Genomic DNA, 18,705 nt, shown 5'->3' on the forward strand with positions numbered 1-18,705 from the left:
AGCTGCAGAGTAAAAGGTCATTAGTTAGTGGCCAGGCAGGGGGATGGGAGGGGTGTAGCCCTGGCCGGTGGCTCAGTTGGTTAGAGCATTGTCCTAAAACGCCCAGGCCGCCGTTGGATCTCTGGTCAGAGCACATACAAGACGCAACCAATGAGTGCATGAATAAGTGGAACAACGCATCGACGTTTCTTTCTCTAAAATCAATAAATTCAACAAACAGGCACAAACATGGGAGCAAGTGTAGCATCCCAGGAGAGATGCTTAGCGGCAGGAAGAACGGAAGGGCTCCCAGCTAAAGGCTTTGGAAGTCGGCTAAACACCTTCATTCGCAGGAAAAAAAATTAGGACTCAGCCCTGGGAAACTCCCACCTTTAGGATACAGGCCAGTAAGGATTTGAAAAGAGCTGAGAAAGCGGGGTGATGGGGCAGAGGAAGTGACGGGGAAAGGTTCCAGGGTCGGGGAGACGGGCGGGGCCGGGGTAGGGGCAGCGGTGGGGACCGGGGAGCCCGGGACTCCCGGTCCCGCGGAGTGGTGTGGCCGCTCCACCACTTCCGCCTCTTCCCTCGCCGCTCCTGCCCCACCCTCTCTGTCCCGGAAGTGGTCCGTCTGTGGCTCCGGGTGCGGGGAGCGGAATTTCGGCGCTCCCGGAAGTGGCTCGGCGGCGGCGCGCCCGCCGGGGCAATACTCGCTCCTTCTGGGGCGCGGGGGCTGCTCCCGGGTCCGGGTGTCGCCATGACCAACGAGCTGGATATCTTCGTAGGGAACACGACCCTCATCGACGAGGACGTGTATCGCCTCTGGCTGGATGGTTACTCGGGTCTGTGAGGGGCCGAGCGGTTGTCTGGCTGGGCGGAGGGGCGGAGCCTGCACTTGGCCGTCTTTAAGCGGGCGGAGGCGGGAGGGAGGTTGGCAGGTCGGAGCTGGAATCCCTGCAGGGGCTTTGCGGGCGGGGCGGGGCCTGATGCCGGTGCCTGCTCCCCAGTGAACGATGCGGTGGCCCTGAGGGTGCGCTCGGGAATCCTGGAGCAGACGGGCGCCACGGCAGCAGTCCTGCAGAGTGACACCATGGATCACTATCGGACCTTCCACATGCTGGAGCGCCTGCTGCACGCACCGCCCAAGCTGCTGCACCAGCTCATCTTCCAGATCCCGCCCTCGCGACAAGCGCTGCTCATTGAGAGGTGGGGATGCCAGCCACTCTGGCCATGTACCCATTTTGCAGACTGTAACTGAGGCCCGGGAAGGGACGGGACTCACCTGGGCCCTGAAGAAGTGGAGAGCACAAGGGGCCAAGCCCAGGCTCTGCCAGCCCCCCTTTTCCTCTCCTTTAGGGGAAGTCAGTAGTGTCCTCTGCCTCCATGCAGGTACTATGCCTTTGATGAGGCCTTTGTGCGTGAGGTCCTGGGCAAGAAGCTCTCCAAGGGCACCAAGAAAGACCTGGATGACATCAGCACCAAAACCGGCATTACCCTTAAAAGCTGCCGAAGACAGGTGGGCACTGCAGCCTCCTCCTCACCAACACAACATTCCATCCACAGTCCACCCCTGTGGCCACTATCCCAACTCCAACCTCCTCCTCCACTTCTGATTGTGGCAGCAGCTTTGGACCCAGTCTCCTCTCCCCTGTTTTTGTCATCTCAAAGCCATCCCTGCTCTTCAGCCAGAGTGACCTTTCAGAATCCCAGATCTGACCATAGCTTTCTTCTGCCCGTAAACTTTCATTGGCTCCTACTCCCTTCTGGGTAGTAGCCACACTCTTTGGCCTTGCCCTTCATACTCTCCTGTGAGCTGGTCCCTGCCAGCCTCCCTAGGCTTGCATTTCCCCAGAGTCCAGCTTTCTTTTGCTTGTGCTGCTCCTGCCTGGAGGCTACAGTTCTTGGCCGTGTCTACTTGAAATCCAAGGCAGCGTCAGATGCCACCTTCTTCACAAGCTTCCTGGTGGTGCCGAGGAGAAGTAACGCTTCTTCTGGAACTTTAGTATCTTTTCTCTGCGTCTCCTGTGAACTCCCTGTATACAGCTTAGCATTTGCTCATTTTTTACTTTCTGAGCCTTAGGAGGGTCAGTTCCAGCGCCAGCTGGAGAAGAGCTGGAGAGCGTGGTGCTAAAAAGCAGGAGTGAATTCAGTGGTAGGAGCTGAGTAAACATTGATCTGAGATGGCAAAAGCTAATAGACATTTTGTTGAATTGATAACTTACTGAAGGAATAATAGATCAGCATCTGTTGACAGAATAGATAGATAGGTGAGGGATGCTGTTCAGTAAACAATTTATTGGGTGAGCGACCTCTGACCAGTCCTTGCTCCCCTGCCTTCCCTGCAGTTCGACAACTTTAAACGAGTCTTCAAGGTGGTGGAGGAAATGCGGGGCTCCCTGGTCGATAACATCCAGCAGCACTTCCTTCTTTCCGATCGGCTGGCCAGGTGAGCGACCGGGCGAGGAGCTGTCTATCTCCCGCATCGGCACAGTCCTTCCCTGGGCCCTGAGTCTGGTCCCCTTCCCCCTCCCCCCAACCCACTTGACCTCTTGGCTGTGTGGGGGGATGGTTATCTCATTCCTGGTCTATAAATTGAATCAGACTGGCCTGTGTTCAAATCCCAACCCGGCCATTGGTGTCACCTGGAAAGCGTATGGCACAGCTCCGGAGCTCGGGAAGTGCTCAGTAAATGGTAACTGTTACCCCTGTGGTCTCCTGCTACATCCCTTAGGAGACCTGGTTTGAAACCTTTTCACAGATGAGGAGGCCCAGAGAGAGGTGACTTGAAACATGTCACACAGTGAGTTAGGGCGAGAGAGGCCAGAGCTCAGATGCCTCGTAGATGTTGCAGGTGGGAACTGCTTGCTCAGAAGGAATGCCCAGCTCTGACAGGTCTCCTTTCCCCTCCCTGCAGAGACTATGCAGCCATCGTCTTTTTTGCCAACAACCGCTTTGAGACAGGGAAGAAAAAACTGCAGTATCTGAGCTTTGGCGACTTTGCTTTCTGTGCTGAGCTCATGATCCAGAACTGGACCCTTGGAGCCGTCGGTGAGGCCCCCACTGACCCAGGTGCCTGGACACCTCCCCACCCTCTCGGGGCCTGCTACCCCACCAGCCATCTCTGCTCATAGTCCCGTGTCCCCATACTCACCTTGTCTGCAGACAAAGGGCCCACTACTTCTCTGTGGTCCGGGGCAAAGCATTCCACCTCCCTGACACTCTGCTTTCTCTTCTGTCTAATGGGGGTGCGATGTGGTGGGTGAGGAAGGCGTGGGTTATCCCAGGAAGGCATTTTGTCGTGCCCCCGCCCCCCAACTCCCTTCCTGGGCCTTACTCAGACTCCCAGGTGGATGACATGGATGTGGACTTAGACAAAGAGTTTCTCCAGGACTTGAAGGAGCTCAAAGTGCTGGTGGCGGACAAGGACCTTCTGGATCTGCATAAGAGGTGACTCTGGGGGGTTGTGTGTGGGGTGGGGCCTGAAGTGGGGGGCCCAGGCAGCTCTAGGCTTGACCTCGTCTTCCTGCAGCCTGGTGTGCACTGCCCTCCGGGGAAAGCTGGGTGTCTTCTCTGAGATGGAAGCCAACTTCAAGGTCTGTGGCCCAAGCCAGCCTATGTCCCTTGGGTATCTCCAGCCTCCAGTGCACTGTCCCACCCGGTGACTCTGTTCATGCCCTAGGTTGACCAGCAGGTGGCGCTGTGGCTCCCTCTGCCCACCTGTGCTGGGGGAGCCAGCTCCTAAACATTGGGGAGTTGATTGAGGGAGGTGGATAGATTTGGAGAGGGGCCTGCCCCTCCCCTAGCCTCTGGGGCAGAAGGCAGAACTCCCAGGCCCCCTGCCCCACAGAACCTATCCCGGGGGCTGGTGAATGTGGCTGCCAAGCTGACCCACAATAAGGACGTCCGAGATCTGTTTGTGGACCTGGTGGAGAAGGTGAGCTGTCCTGCCCACTGTCCACTCGTCCCCGCCCTGGCCTGTCTCTGAGCTGTACCAGTGCCAGATGTTTCCTTGGGCCCACAGTTCGTGGAGCCCTGCCGCTCTGACCACTGGCCGTTGAACGATGTGCGACTGTTCTTGAACCAGTATTCAGCGTCGGTCCACTCGCTGGATGGCTTCCGGTGAGTTACCCCGGCCTCCTGTTCAGCGAGGCCTCGCCCCAGCCAGCCTCCTGCCAGGGCCTGGCCCCCCTGCAGACTCAGGGTTTCCTGTTCTGCTGCCCTGGGGTGACTGTCTTTGTGGACCAGAGTCCTGGCTTCACCTCTAAGAAGCTGTGACTTAACCTAGGGCAGGTTCCTTGATCTCTCCATGCCTCAGTCTCCTCACATGTAAGCTGGGGGTGATAATGGTGAAGGTCATAGAATATTGTGAGGATTAAAGAGTGAAGGTACATAGAGCACTTAGAGCAGGGCCGTGACACGGTGGGTTGTGGTAAACCTCGGCCATTACTGTTACCATTATCATTGCAGGCACCAGGCCCTCTGGGACCGCTACATGGGCACCCTCCGTGGCTGCCTCCTGCGCCTCTATCATGACTAAGGCCCCTCCCACCACTCTACTCACACTGACAATAAAGTTGCCATGACTTTGGAGGAGCCTATGCTGGGTAAACACAGGGTCCGTGTATGGAGGGTGTATACGCATATGTATCTAAGCGTCACGGTGTATGAGGACCTGTGTGTACACTGGCCCTGCAGGGACTAGGATGTGTTCAGGAATGGTGTCTATGCGCTCCCTCTCCATTTCCCCACCCAGCGGAGTCCACTGAGAATACAGAATCTTGTCTTTGTTTATTCAACGCATAGCAAGAGGATTGGGAGGACAGGAGAAGACTTTGGGGGTGGCCAGCAAGGACGCAGCAGGCATAGCAGGCGAGAGCGAGGGGCGGGCTCAGGGAGGGCAGGAGACCTTCTTAGCTGGTTGACCCACTCGGGCAGTAATCGGGTACTTGGTGATACCACAGGCATTGCTCCCTCGGTGCAGCCGGAAATAACCCTAGGAAGTCAGAGGACATCAGGGTAGGGCCAGAAGGCGGGGAGAGCCCTGCCCTGTCCTGTCCCAATATCACACTCACCTTCTCACCCCAGTTGGCCCCCCAGGAGTTCTTCAGGATCCAGTATGGGGTGGAGCGACGATGAGAATGGCCTGAGACGTCCTTTGCCTGCCTCCCCTCCGCCGACTTGGTCTTACCAAAACCCACCAGCAGGACAACATGGTCCACATGTTGAGGGTCACAGGTGGTGCGTGTGGCCTTGATCACACCATTCTGGTATTGCTGCAGGGGCGGGGCAGAGGGGCTGAGTCTGGGGCCACATCCCCTATATGTTCTTCCCCCCATTCTCTTCCCTGTCGCACCTGCAATAGCTTCTTGTTGATGGTCACAGTGATGGGGCCCTCAGTGGCCAGGTACCGGGCAATTCCTGGGGGTAGAGGTGCCATCAGGCCATGCCTGCTCTGTTTCCCCTGCTCTCAGCTCATGGTTGTCTCCAACTCTCTCCCTCCCACCCCCATTCCTCCATCTCTGTCTATAGCCCCATCTGTCTGCCTGTGCTGGTTTGTCTATCCCTGTCATCCCTCCTCCCCCCCACATCCGCCTGGGCCTCCACCCTGCCCGTACTCTGCTCGTTGTCCGACAGCATGATGAAATCCTGGATCCAGGCCACCTTTTTGTGCTTCTTAGCCTGGCACTTGGCTCCGACCGCCCCCCGGAATGGGTAGTCCTTTTCGCTAGCCAGGCCACCTGGAAGTAAGCAAGGCCAGGAGACTCAGCCCCAGAACATGCCCAGCCTCAGCCCCCCAGAGAGGCCGGCACTCACTGTTGTTGAGGACAGTTATGAATGCATCCCAGACGAAGCCGCCACTGCAGCCATCCCCACAGCGGCCACAGTCGAGTAGTTCTGGTGCAAGAAGGGACAATGTGGGTGACTGATCCCCAGGCCCCATGCCCCCATTGGCACACATGCCCCCTCTCCCAGCCGTACCCTGCACAGAGACTTCCACAGACTGTCTGGTCTTAATGCCCCACTGGGCTTCGATGTTGCCTGCAGCCGCCATGGCCCAGCAGCACAAGCAGGTTTTCTAGTGGGAAAAGGAGTGGGGGCTGATAAGGGATCTGGGCTTTGACCCCTCTCCTCTCCTCTCCTCTCCCTCCCACCACTGGGGCTGGACCGCGCCAGGCTGGGTGAGCAGATACCTGGTGCTTGACAGGTGACATGACACCGGGCGCCTTCCGCCAGTCACACGTGGAGGGCACTGACTCTTCCCACTCATCAGATCCTACCATTCTGTCCACATTGGGGGCCCTTCCAGCTGCCCTCTGATTCCCATACAGCTGGTCAAACTCCTCCTCTGGGGGACAGATGGGACCACCAAGATCACAATATTGACCCCTCCTCCCCATATTCTGCTTCTCCCGCTCCAGCCATCCACATCCTTGGCCATTTGAGTCCCCGTAATACCCCGAGAGACACAAAGGCAAGGATGCGGAGGCACAGAGACCCAGTTCCTTGCTGCAGTGCATTCCCCTGCACCTGCGCTCAGCCTTGAGCTGAGCTGGGACACAGGCCTCCGGAGTACCTGTCCCTGCCCTCGGTGATTTGGGACAAGCACCCAGGCCCCTGGTCCTCGGGGTCCCTCTCCGGGAAATGAATGCCAAAGGTCCACCCTGTCCATCTGCCAGTACCTGGACAAGCTCTGCTTCCCCACCCAGTACCTGTAAGGTCACTGAATGCAGTCACCCCAAACTCGGCTGTGCCCAAGTCCTCCTCCTGCAGCCGCTGAGCCTGGGCCAGGTTTCGGGCAAAGATATCCAAGCGGCGAGCATACTCTGGACCAAAAGACAGAGGTCTTCCCAGGCCGGCTCCCAAGCCCGTGGGGGCAGGAAGTGGCCACCTGCCGGGTGCCCTCCCACCCAGATGAGCACTGGCTTCTTTCCTGTGGCCCCTGCCAGCCCCCCTGCAGATCATCTGGGCCAAGAAAGTGGCTCCCAGCCCACTAGGGTGGGTTTTCCCAGGAGACGGGAAGGGGACACACTGCCCACCTGGGGGGAGCCAAGTAGAGGGTCTGAAGGCAGAGTGATTCAGAGAAAGGTGGGTGGGTGGGGCTGGGCTTCCTGCCACCAGATCACCACCCTCACACTTCTGACCACAGGTGTGGGGCTGGAACATGGCAGGGGTGGGGGAGGATGGGGTACAGGCCCATGACAGGCTGAAAGGCACCCACAGACTATCCCCCTCAGGGAGATGAGATCCAGAGAGGGGGCGGAAACAGAGCCAGGTGGAGAGGGAGTCCCAATTTGAGGACAAAAGGGGTATCTAGGTGTTTGCTGAAGGAACCCGTGACTAGATGGTGGCTTCCTGCTCGCTGCCAGGAGGCGCAGGAAAGTGGCTGTGGAGCTGAAGGATCCTCTGGGCAGACCCCCAACAGCCACCACCTCCCTCCAGGTTCATAGCAAAGAATGACCGTGTTCAACGCACAGGGATGACATGCTTTCAAGCAATGGGGTTCACCTCAAGCCCACTGCCCACCCTGAGCCTGATTTCATCATTGATTAAATGGGAGGAGTGGGGTTGGACCAGAGACGAAGGGGTCCCATGATACCTGCTGGGTTCGAGTAACTTCGGTTATACTGGATCTGGAACAGAGTGAAGACCTCTTTCAGCTCCAGCGGCCCCGCACCTGGGTTCTGGAAGGAACCAGGGGTGGTGGGGGAGGGGGTTGGATGAGGAGTCCTTGCTGGGACTGAGCGAGGGCAGTGGTCGGCAAACTCATCAGTCAACAGAGCCAAATATCAACAGTACAACGATTGAAATTTCTTTGAGAGCCAAATTTTTTAAACTTAAACTATATAGGTAGATACATTGTTATTAACTTAATTAGGGTACTCCTAAGGTTTAAGAAGAGCCACACTCAAGGGGCCAAAGAGCCGCATGTGGCTTGCGAGCCACAGTTTGCCGACCACAGACTAGAGGATCAGTCAGTTTGTCTGTTCTATCTCCCTGGGTGAGCTTTGGCATATCAGTCACCTCTCCAGCCTCAGTTGCTCCCTCTGAGAAATGGGAACAAGTCAGTTGTTTCTGAAGGGGTGAGCCCCATACATGGGGCTTGCAGAAGGAAGGGTTTGGGGAGCAGGTTGCGGGCACTTACCTGGACTCTGAGGGAGTCCTTGATGCCTTGGGCTAGACCTGCCACCAACAGGACCAGGAAGCAGGAGAGATGGACAGTTAGTGCCATGCTGCTGCAGACCAGAGTGCTGGGGACAGGAAACAGACCAAGCTGGAGGTGCTGAGAGGGCGGAGCTGGAGAAACCGCTGAGGGGAAACCAGGCTGGGAGGGGGAGGTGGACCCCGCAAGCAAGAGGCTTTCAGGCTTTTATCTCTACAAGGCCCTCTACCTGTCTACTCACACCCCCTTTTCTTTTCTTTTTTAATTTTTTAAAAAATATTTTTATTGGTTTTAGAGAGGAAGGGACAGAGAAAGAGAGAAACATCAACAGTGAGAGAGAATCATTGATTGGCTGCCTCCACACACTCCCTATTGGGGATTGAGCCTGCAACCCAGGCATGTGCCCTTGATCAGAATCGAAACCAGGACCCTTCAGTCCGAAGGGCAATGCTCTATCCACTGACCCAAACCAGCTAGGGCACACTTTTTCCTTATTCCACAGCGGCTCTCAGCCCACCCTGTTTGGGGCAGTTCTTAGATGGATCTGTCCCTAAGGAGACAGGTCGTGAGAGGGCAGTGACATAAAGCCATCAGCACTGTGAAGGGTAAGCCCAGGGGACTATGGGAGCCACAGGCCCCTGACAACTGGGTGTGGAGAGAGGGTGGTCAGTGGCTCCTGGGAAAACACTTGCTCATCCTACAAAGTTTCGTCAGTTCAAGTGTCACCTCCAAGAAGCCTTCCCTGCTCTCGTCCTCTGATGTAACCTACAGCCCCTTGAGCCCCTGCCGTGCCTGAGCCCACTTGTGTCTTTCTTCCGACTGCACCAGAGGTGTCAGGCGCCTGTGTCCACAGTGCCCAGGATGTGGCTCGGCTCGGAGCAGACTGGGTGGGTGTTGTTGACTGAACCATTTGTTGTCATGTTGTTGTTTCCCATGGGTTTTAAACAGGAAAGTGCAAGTGGCAGGAGCGTGTCCAGGGGACAGCAAATAGCAGCTCCTGCCTCCTTTTCTTCATTCCTGTCACAACCTGAGGGGATGTGGGAGCAGAAAGACAGCAGGGTTGGCATCTCAGAGCGAGGCCAAGGCCTGTGAAGGCAAGTGCCGGGGAGGGCTGTGACAGCGGTCACTGCTGCCTCGGTCTGAAGAGGTCCTCAGGCTGGGGCTCTCCCCATGCGCCTCCAGGCGGGAAACCAGTGCCCAAGACCAGAGATGGGGGGAGAACTGGTTTTCTGGGGATTGATACCCCAGAAAGGGAGTATCTGAGAGGGAGCAGGAGGAGGGCTCTGGTCCTGGGGTTCATTTATGTGTGTGCCTCACTACCTCATTCTTTCATTCATTAGGAACCTGCCTCATGTTGCTGCACCATCCTCACTCCCACTCCAGACAATAAGTCAAGGGACTACTCTATTGGGGAAAAAAGAGCCATGCTGTCTTTATTAAAATTCAGGAGACAGACCATCCATAGAGGGGCACCTGGCTGCGTGGTTGTAGACCCCTTCACATACCCCAAGCTAGTCTTGGATTGTGTGTGACCTATGACTAAGGCCCCACGTGTCAGCCTCAGGGCTAGAGGTCCCAGTGTGGGCATAAAAGGGGATGAAATAAAATCCGTCTCTGTGGTGGTGGGGGTTGTGGAAACTTGGGGGAGGAGAGACGGGGTGTGGAGTGGGTGACCTTCCTCATTGATCCACTTTTCCCTCCATTGAATGTGAGCCCCACGAGGCCAGATTTTAGTCATTTTTGATTGGTGCTGTGTCCCTGGTACCTAACACAGAGCCTGGTCAATGGTGGCCACACTGAACATTTGTTGAATGAATGAATGAATGAATGAATGAACTTCCCCACTCACTGACTTGCACTCATCCTGCAGCTCCTGGCTGGCAGCCAGTGAGGGCTGCGGCAGGGGCCCAGGGCCCTCAAGGGCTCACTGCCTGGAGGAACTCCTGACATCAACCAAGATGAGGCTCTGGGCCCCAGTGCCAAAGGGCAGAAGGCGGGAAAGTTGTTAGGGTCATAGAGGTCAGGAGACAACTCTGAGTGGCAAGTGCACTCAGGCCTAATAGTGCAGATGGAGGCTTGTGTTCAAGTTAGAGACGTCAACTGTGCAGCCAGCCGTTCCCCTCTGGGCCTCTGCTCCTCATCTCCAAGTGGCAGTGACAGTTCCTTTGTCTGGACTGACACCGTGGAGCACCTTCCACCCCGGCTGGCACAGAGCAGGAGTTCAAATGGTGGCTCCTTCATGCTCTACCGTGGGGCAAGGAGCCCAGAGTCTTGTTTTCTTTTTCCCTTTTTGGTTTGTTGTTTTTATGTTTTATTAGAGCCCAGAGAGTCTTGGAGTCAGAAGGACTTGTGTTCCAGTCCTGTCCTTAGCACTCTGCCTGTGCCTGGACAGATCTTAGCCTCTCATCTGTGAGATGGGGTGATAATGGCGCCCCTTCCCTGGCTTGGCAGGAGGGTACATGCTGATACCTGGAATGGTTAGATCTTGATAATCCAGTGCTAACATTTTATTATTATTTAAATAATGGCTTGCCCTACCGGTTTGGCTCAGTGGGTAGAGCGGCGGCCTGCGGACTCAAGGGTCCCCGGTTTGATTCCGGTCAGGGGCAAGTACCTTGGTTGCGGGCACATCCCCAGTGGGGGGCGTGCAGGAGGCAGCTGGTCGATGTTTCTCTCTCATCTATATTTCTAACTCTATCCCTCTCCCTTCTTCTCTGTAAAAAATTCAATAAAATATATTTTAAAAAATGGCTCCATTGAGGTATGTAATTCACATACCATAAAATTTACCCTTGTAAATTATACAATTCAGTGGTTTTTAGTGTATCTATATAATTGTGTGGTCAACACCACTATCTAATTTCAGAGCATTCTCATCATCCCAAAAGAAACCATAACTATTAGCAAATATTTTCAGGATTTGTCCATGTGGCAGCACATATCAGTTCTTTATTCCTTTGTATGACTGTATAATAGTCTATCATTTTTTTTATCCATTCATATACATTTTGTTTATCCATTTGTAAGTTGACGGAAATTAAACTGTTTCTACGTTTTAGTTCTTATGAATAGTGTTGCTATGAACAAGGTGTACAGATTTTTTTGTGTGGACATGTTCAGTTCCCCTGGGTATATTCCTAGGAGTGAAATTGCTGTGTCATGTAACATTTTGAGGACCTGCCATAATTTTTCCAAAGCTGGTGCCGCAATTTACATTCCCACCCACGTTGTATGAGGGTTCCAATTTCTCCATGTGCTCATCGACACTTGTTAATGTCAGTCTTTTTGGTTTTAAACAGCTATTATTTTTAGCCTCCTCACCCAAGCAGCTGGGAAGGATCTGGGGTGGGAGAGACACTGTCCAGTTCACCCTGCTCCCAGGGCTCACCTCGGGACCCTTCCTGGTCACGTCCCTTCCGGGGCATACCCTCCCGGGCAGGGCTGCGTTCGGGGAGATCGCGAGGATAAAGTGGGGTGGCAAAGGGAAGGGAGGGCTCCGCAGTTCCCGCACGTGGTGTGCCCCGAGGCCGGGGATCCCTGGACACGCGGCCTTTCCCGTCTGGCTCCGCCCTCAGACGTGGGCAGGAGAGGCCCCGCCCCTTCCTGGGAGCCGGCCCCGCCCAGGCCCCGCCCTCGAAGGCGCTCCCTCTGCTTGGAGGGGGGGGGGGAGGCGGAAACCCGGGACACACGGGTGGGAGGAGGGCCCGGGAGGAGCTGGCGCGAAACCCTGGCGTCCTGCGCGCCCCGGTTGGGCCCTGCCCGCCTTTTCAGGGGCTTCCATTCATTCTGGGCCAAAGGGGAGCAGCGGCCCCCGCCCCCGAGCCCTGGGGACGGAGGGGAGCGGGGCCGAGACGAACGTTTCAGGGCCTGGGAGCGTCTCGCCCCGGGCGAGGGTTCGGGGCCCCGCGGGAAGTTTTGGTGTTTCCAGATGGCTGTCCGGTTCGCAGAATAACAGAGGGTCTAGCTAGGCTGAGGCCTGGTCGTCCCAGGATGCGGTTAGGCGTAGGTGCCCAGGACGACATTCGGGGAGGCGCAGAGTCTGGGGCCCGACATGAAGCTGTGGGTGGGTGCCCAGGATGGAATTCTGGAGGCGCGGGTTAGGCAGGTCGGGTGCGCAGTATGACATGCTGGGGCGCACAAAGAGAGGGCCGGGGGCTCCCCGGGAGGCCCGGGGGCCGGGCATCAGGATCAGTGCCCCTGGAGCTCGCTAGGGATCCCAGGGGAACAGACCTTGGCCCAGAGCCCGGAGGCGGCTCCGGACGGCGCCGCGGGGGACCGGGCGGGGGCCTGCGGCTGGCCAAGGGCGGAGAAGCGGGGGGTCGGGGTCCCTCCCCCTGGCGCGGGCTCAGGAATCCGCTGAGGGGCGGGCGGAGGCGCCGGGGTGGGCCGCGCCGCGGCGGGCGGGCGGGCGGGGGGCGCTTCCTGGGGCCGCGCGTCCAGGGAGCTGCGCCGTCGGGCCGTCCGTCCGCCCGCAGGCGCTGCCGGAGCCAGCCGAGCCGCCGGAGCCGTGGGCCGCGGGGGCGCCCGGGCCAAGTGAGTGGCGGGCCGTGGGGGGAGGGCGCGAGCCGCAGTCTCGGCCCAGTCGCGGCTGCGAAGAGCGAGGCCCACGCTCCTCCGCCCGCGCCGCTTCGGGACCGGGCGGGGGCGGGGCGGCCTGGGCGGTGGGCCCGGCCCGGCCTGCGCGAGGGGTCGGCTGCGGAGGGTCCCTCCCTCCGGGGAAGCGCCGGGCTCCTACGTGCGGGCCGAGCGGGAGGCGGCGGGGCCGGAGGCGCTGACCCCTGCCCGCCTCCTCCGCCCAGGATGCTCCCCTTCGCCTCCTGCCTCCCCGGCTCCCTGCTGCTCTGGGCGCTGCTGCTGCTGCTCTTGGGGGCAGCGTCTCCCCAGGATTCGGAGGAGCCCGACAGCTACACGGTGGGGACCGTGGGGCCACTGGCCTGGGGTGGGATGGGCAGGGACACAGACCAGGATCCTGGGGGGCTGCTGTTGGGGAAGATCCTCCTCTCCCCTGGTTGGTGGAGCCGCCGGGGCCATTGTTTGGTGCAGTCCCGGGAGGGTGGCTAGGCTCAGGACCCTGACCTTGGCCTGGTCAGCGGAGGGGACAGGGGATGAACACTGGCCACCGCTGGTCCCCTTGTAGGAATGCACAGATGGCTATGAGTGGGACCCTGACAGCCAGCACTGCCGGGGTGAGTGTGCCTGGGGGACCGACCCACCCCCAGGAACCGGGAAAGGGTTTGCAACCCCAGCTCCAAGAGCTGCAGCAGGAGGCCAGTGGCCTGTCCTCTGCCCAGCTCTGTTCTGCGGAGGCCGGCTCTGGTTCTTTGGGGGCCAGCTCAGCTAGGGGTGGGGAAGCCATCCAGGCCCCTCCTTCTCAGGGAAACCCAGGACACCCTGCCCCCACCTCTCAGTTAGCGGGAGAGCAACAGGGCACTGCCCTGAGGAGCACCTTCTGGAAGCACTCTCCTACTCAGCTGTGCCCCATTTCCCCGGAAGGCAGTGTCTGGGGGGGTGGGTAAGGAGGCTGGCACCTCACTCTTGGGCTGAGCCAGGGCCAGAGCTTTGGTGAGGGATAGACTCTCTTAGGGACAAGAGAACGGAGGTGACTGTGGGAACAGCCACCCCATCAGCCCTGGCAGGCCCTGAGGAGGTCCTGGGCAGGCAGCCTTAGCGTGTTGAGTAGAGAGGGAAGGCCCTACTGGGGGTCACACAGCTTAGAGAAAGCCAAGCTCGGCTGTTGCCTCCCACCCCCTCCACGGCCAGCCCAGGAAGCTGGCTGTGCCCAGCAGGCCCCTCTCTGCAGATGTCAACGAGTGCCTGACCATCCCCGAGGCCTGCAAGGGGGAGATGAAATGCATCAACCACTATGGGGGCTACCTGTGCCTGCCCCGCTCAGCTGCCGTCATCAACGACCTGCATGGCGAGGGACCGCCGCCGCCAGTGCCCCCTGCTCAGCACCCCAACCCCTGCCCACCAGGCTATGAGCCTGATGAGCAAGAGAGCTGTGTGGGTGAGTCACCCTGGCATGGAGGCCTCCAGCCCACCTACCAAGTGTCTGTCACTCACCTTAACAACTCAGACCTCTTGTCCCTCCCTTGCTCAAAAGCCTCCTCAGAGTCCCTGGAACAACACCCGGACCCTCACCCAGACCCTCACTCTGTGTGGGGTCTGCCACAGATGGCCCCAGCTCCTGTCCCTCTACCCTAGCCAGCCTGCGGGACCCTCCCCTCCACTGCTGCAGACACAGTGCAAGCGCTCTGCCTCACAGCCTCTGTCCACGTACCCCCTTTCCGATCTGGCCCCATCCCTGGGCACCATGGGCCTTGGAGGAAGGCCCTGGCATCAGTGCTCCTAGGACAGGGCCTTGTTTCCTGTGCTTCCCTGGCACGGGCTCTCACAGCTTAGGGGTGTCTTTCCTGCTGGCTCCCAGGCTGGCAGGCTGTTACTTGTGCTGTTGGGAGGGTCTAATCCATGTGTTCCTGTTTTGGGGTACATCACCCGCGTGCCATGTGAGTGGTTCCTGGCCTGTGTGTCCTCCAACACTGTGGTGTCTGTCCTGAGGGGTGGTGCAGGGGCTCCCAGGCAGGGGCTGAGTGGTGTCTCCTGCAGACGTGGACGAGTGTGCCCAGGGCCTGCACGACTGCCGCCCCAGCCAGGACTGCCACAACCTGCCCGGCTCCTACCAGTGCACCTGCCCGGACGGCTACCGCAAGATTGGGCCTGAATGTGTGGGTGAGTCCAGGAGCGGCCTTGCTAGTTTCTGCTCTGTGCCCCGACCTGGCTCTCGCCCTAGCACCTGATCCCCATCCCAGCCCCCCCCCCCCCCCCCAGACCCCTGCCACCTCTGTCACCAGACACAGCACATGGTGGGTGTGTGTGTGAGTCCTGCCTGATCTGGCCCAGCCCAGCTCCCAGACACAGACAAGACTGTGGGTGGTGAGGCTTTAACCCCCAGCCAGCTTGAGTCCCACCTGACTTCTGCCCTCTGCCCTCCATCCCAGATATAGACGAGTGCCGCTACCGCTACTGCCAGCACCGCTGCGTGAACTTGCCTGGCTCCTTCCGCTGCCAGTGCGAGCCAGGCTTCCAACTGGGGTCCAACAACCGCTCCTGTGTGGGTGAGGCTGGGCCAGGCTTTGGGTCCTGGCAGGGTGATGTGGGGTGGGGAGCTAGCTCCCTTCCTGACCAGACCAGGTGAACAGGTGAAATGGGGCCTCCTGGGGCTCTGGGCTGCTCCTTGGCTTTCACTCCTTCCATTTTCCTGGCACCCCTAGATGTGAATGAATGTGACATGGGGGCTCCATGCGAGCAGCGCTGTTTCAACTCCTATGGGACCTTCCTGTGTCGCTGCCACCAGGGCTACGAGCTGCACCGGGATGGCTTCTCCTGCAGTGGTGAGAGCTCCACCCCTCCAAGTGTTCCTCCATCGGCCCCCTGCGTCACGCCGTGCCTCCTGCCACACGGTCCTCCATTTGAGGCCTCCATGTCCCGTTCATACTGCACCCACATACCTACTAAATACTTCACCCCCAGCTGGTTGCATTGCAGGCTCCTGCAGACCTGCCCACCACGACTCCCAGCCTGGTAGGGAAGGCAGAGGGGAGCAGTCAGGCCAGGGGGCAGACGGAGCAAGGGTGTAAGTGGCCTCCTCCCTTGTCGTCAGACTGACTTGCATTGGAATCCAGGATTATGACAAGTCACTCTTCTCTCTAAACCCATTTATTCATCTGTAAAATGGGTTGTCTTGAGAACTAAGTGGGAAAATGACAGGCTTCATCAAGTCCCAAGCAGCAACACTTTAAAGTGAATGCCATTCATCCAGAACTTTCCCTGTGCGGGGACAGTTCCCTGAACTTTCCTTATATACTTGACTTTATTTAATCCTGCCAGCAATCCTATAAGGTAAGTATAATTTTTTTTCCTTTCTCTGCAAAATGAAGACATTATCTCCTTCAAGGTTTGTTGAGAGGCTTACAAGAAAAGCATAAGCATAAAGTCCTTCAACAAAGAGGGGTTAAGTGACTTGCCCAAGATCATATAATTAGGAGAAGATGGGGCCAGGTCTCCACCCCGACTTCTCATTCCATGTCAACTGGCCACATACCCTGTTTATATGATGCTTTGCTGCCCAGTAAGGCCCCATTGGTCCCTGGCTCGGGGCACGGCAGCATCAGGGAAACCCGAGTAGAAAACCTGGCTCCTGCCTGTGCAGATCACAGTGGCAGGAGGTGGCTGTGGGCTGGTTGTGGGTTGCAGGAATTGGGAGCCAGAGCCGACTGGGCCCTCAAGGTTCAGCTAGTCTAACTCACTCATTTTATTGACAGCGAAATTGAGGTTTCCCAAACTCAGTAGGAATAAAACCAAGCCTCTAGAGCTTTCATTTAGTTTCCTCTTACAGTCCGTGAGCTGGGCGGTCTGGGCAGACCTTTCTTTGAATTCTCTGTACCCCTGCTGTGCTTGCATGGCTGTCTCATCCCGTCTTCCCACACTGGACCTAAGGGGCTGCGCTCTCTCTGTAAACGTTTATGGGGCTGAATTGAGAGAATTGCCCTGATCCAGAGCCCTGCTCCTTCTCCTCCCGCAGATATTGATGAGTGCAGCTACTCTAGTTACCTCTGCCAGTACCGCTGTGTCAATGAGCCCGGCCGCTTCTCCTGCCACTGCCCACAGGGCTACCAGCTGCTGGCCACGCGCCTCTGCCAAGGTACAGGTTGCCCAGGTGGTGGGCAGGGTGCTGTCAGGGGTTAGTGGCCTGATGTCCAGGTTCCAGCCCCTCTCCCCTGGCACAGACATTGACGAGTGTGAGTCCGGTGCACACCAGTGCTCTGAGGCCCAAACCTGTGTCAACTTCTATGGGGGCTACCGCTGTGTGGACACCAACCGCTGCGTGGAGCCCTATGTGCAGGTGTCCGACAAGTGAGTCAACTTGAGGCCACCCCCTCCACACACAGTGCAACGCCCATTGGGCTCTGCAGCTGGCCGGCCGCTATTGGGGCTGGCAAGTGCCCTGGGGGTTGATGGGAGTTGCAGTCCTTCATGACAACCATGCGCACTAATTTTGGGGGTGGGCCAAATTTGGGGAATGGAGGAGGACCTCATTCGTATCCCCTTCCCGTGGGCCCTAGTCGCTGCCTCTGCCCAGCCTCCAACCCCCTGTGCCGAGAGCAGCCCTCCTCCATCGTGCACCGCTACATGAGTATCACCTCGGAGCGGAGCGTGCCCGCCGACGTGTTCCAGATCCAAGCGACCTCCGTCTACCCCGGCGCCTACAATGCCTTTCAGATCCGTGCTGGAAACTCGCAGGGGGACTTCTACATTAGGGTAAGGCTTTCCCCTACCTCGACCCCTACCCCTCAAATGACATGCATAATCCAAAATTGGATTCCAGGAAACCTTAAACGGGAGATTCGGTTATGCCACCATGCCCCGCCCCGGGGGGGCGGAATTTCTGTAGAAAGGTAGGGGTGTTGTAAATTCCCTTGGAACAAACTAGATTGTTACATGTACTTCTCAGGACACACTGGGGTTTGAGTTTCGTACCTGGCCCCCGTTTCTTCACCCTTAGAACAAGTGACTGACAGGAGAGGACTTCCGAGGTTACAGGCAGAGTCCATGACGGACAAGCCGGGGGCGCTGGGCCTGAGAGACGGGGTTGGGGCAGTGGCCTGGGGTCAGAGGATCAGCCCTGCCCGTGGAGCTGTTAGGAGGGAGGGGTCCAGGGGTGAGTAGTGAGAGGGCGCACAGGTTTATCTGGTATCCGTCCTTGTTTTCTTTCTGAAATTGAAAGCTTTGAAGGAGAGACGCTTGCTCCAGGTCACCAAAGGCCTCGCCACTCCCCAAAGTCTCACACCTGGCCCTGAGTTACAGTTGACCCTGGTTAGACAGAAGAACTAGCTGGAAAGGGCGGGAAGAGCACCAGTAAAAGATTTCTGAGGGCGGGAGCCTGGGTGCAGGGGATGAGATGTCAAGGGTGTCATGGAGCCTGATGACAGCCTGGGACCACAGCCTAGGACCACAGCCTGGCCAGGGCTCTCTCCCCACTTCACAGACAGCTGGTTGTGGGTGCAAGACAGGGGCAGGGAGGTGATGCTGGCGGAGGGTCCTGGCACGAAGGTTGATGCAATCTACATGTCCCCCCACCCACTGTGCCCTGCAGCAAATCAACAATGTCAGCGCCATGCTGGTCCTCGCCCGGCCCGTGACGGGCCCCCGGGAGTATGTGCTGGACCTCGAGATGGTCACCATGAACTCCCTCATGAGCTACCGGGCCAGCTCTGTACTGAGACTCACCGTCTTCGTGGGGGCCTACACCTTCTGAGGAGTGGGGCGAGCCCTCAGGGGGGAGGTCCCTGTAGCCAAGAAGCCCGGGCTCAGGGATGACCGCGTTCTGCTAAAAGGGAAGATGCTGTGTGAAGGGTAGAGAGAGAGGCAATAAAGGGAGAAAGAGGAGTCCTGGTGGCTGAGAGGGCGGGTAACACCGTAGTGAACCCCAGGCTGGGGAAGGGCCAGGCTTGTGGGAGGTGGGGGTTGGCTTAGGCTGAGGGGACCGCTTTGGCAGAAGGTGGGAGCTG

General features: G+C 58.1%; 3 protein-coding genes across 7 annotated transcripts; 2 read left to right on the forward strand and 1 right to left on the reverse strand.

Annotated features, from left to right (window-relative positions):
• The first annotated feature begins 625 nt into the window (after window positions 1–625).
• FIBP (FGF1 intracellular binding protein) lies at window positions 626–4,564 on the forward strand. Of its 3 annotated transcripts, none has more exons than XM_059710042.1 (10): window positions 628–818; window positions 984–1,182; window positions 1,366–1,492; window positions 2,322–2,422; window positions 2,891–3,045; window positions 3,315–3,423; window positions 3,506–3,569; window positions 3,824–3,910; window positions 3,998–4,095; window positions 4,444–4,564. In XM_059710042.1, the coding sequence occupies exons 1-10, from the start codon at window positions 734–736 to the stop codon at window positions 4,511–4,513; spliced, it is 1,095 nt and encodes a 364-aa protein (XP_059566025.1). In that variant the 5' UTR covers window positions 628–733; the 3' UTR covers window positions 4,514–4,564. The 3 variants fall into 3 exon arrangements, with proteins under 3 accessions (XP_059566027.1, XP_059566025.1, XP_059566026.1); XM_059710043.1 differs by having other exon boundaries at window positions 630–818; window positions 2,891–3,024; XM_059710044.1 differs by lacking the exons at window positions 3,824–3,910; window positions 3,998–4,095; window positions 4,444–4,564 and adding an exon at window positions 3,656–3,807 and having other exon boundaries at window positions 626–818.
• CTSW (cathepsin W) lies at window positions 4,454–8,222 on the reverse strand. 3 transcript variants are annotated; one of them, XM_059710041.1, is made up of 10 exons: window positions 8,120–8,222; window positions 7,574–7,658; window positions 6,687–6,800; window positions 6,168–6,322; window positions 5,956–6,052; window positions 5,791–5,871; window positions 5,592–5,714; window positions 5,330–5,394; window positions 5,057–5,249; window positions 4,454–4,576 (listed from the first exon to the last, which is right to left on the reverse strand). In XM_059710041.1, exons 1-10 carry the CDS (start codon window positions 8,204–8,206, stop codon window positions 4,572–4,574), a joined length of 1,005 nt encoding a protein of 334 aa, XP_059566024.1. In that variant the 5' UTR covers window positions 8,207–8,222; the 3' UTR covers window positions 4,454–4,571. The 3 variants fall into 3 exon arrangements, with proteins under 3 accessions (XP_059566024.1, XP_059566023.1, XP_059566022.1); XM_059710040.1 differs by lacking the exon at window positions 4,454–4,576 and adding an exon at window positions 4,740–4,969 and having other exon boundaries at window positions 5,049–5,249; XM_059710039.1 differs by lacking the exon at window positions 4,454–4,576 and adding an exon at window positions 4,740–4,969 and having other exon boundaries at window positions 5,049–5,249; window positions 5,791–6,052.
• Window positions 8,223–12,512: 4,290 nt separating this feature from the next.
• On the forward strand, window positions 12,513–18,583 carry EFEMP2 (EGF containing fibulin extracellular matrix protein 2). Its single transcript, XM_059710056.1, has 11 exons — window positions 12,513–12,670; window positions 12,937–13,048; window positions 13,275–13,323; window positions 13,938–14,144; window positions 14,744–14,866; window positions 15,136–15,252; window positions 15,409–15,528; window positions 16,719–16,838; window positions 16,924–17,050; window positions 17,260–17,455; window positions 18,291–18,583. The coding sequence occupies exons 2-11, from the start codon at window positions 12,938–12,940 to the stop codon at window positions 18,450–18,452; spliced, it is 1,332 nt and encodes a 443-aa protein (XP_059566039.1). The 5' UTR covers window positions 12,513–12,670; window position 12,937; the 3' UTR covers window positions 18,453–18,583.
• Window positions 18,584–18,705: the final 122 nt, after the last annotated feature.

The sequence above is a fragment of the Myotis daubentonii genome, chromosome 9 (assembly GCF_963259705.1).
Source record: "Myotis daubentonii chromosome 9, mMyoDau2.1, whole genome shotgun sequence".
NCBI classification, from domain to species: domain Eukaryota; kingdom Metazoa; phylum Chordata; class Mammalia; order Chiroptera; family Vespertilionidae; genus Myotis; species Myotis daubentonii.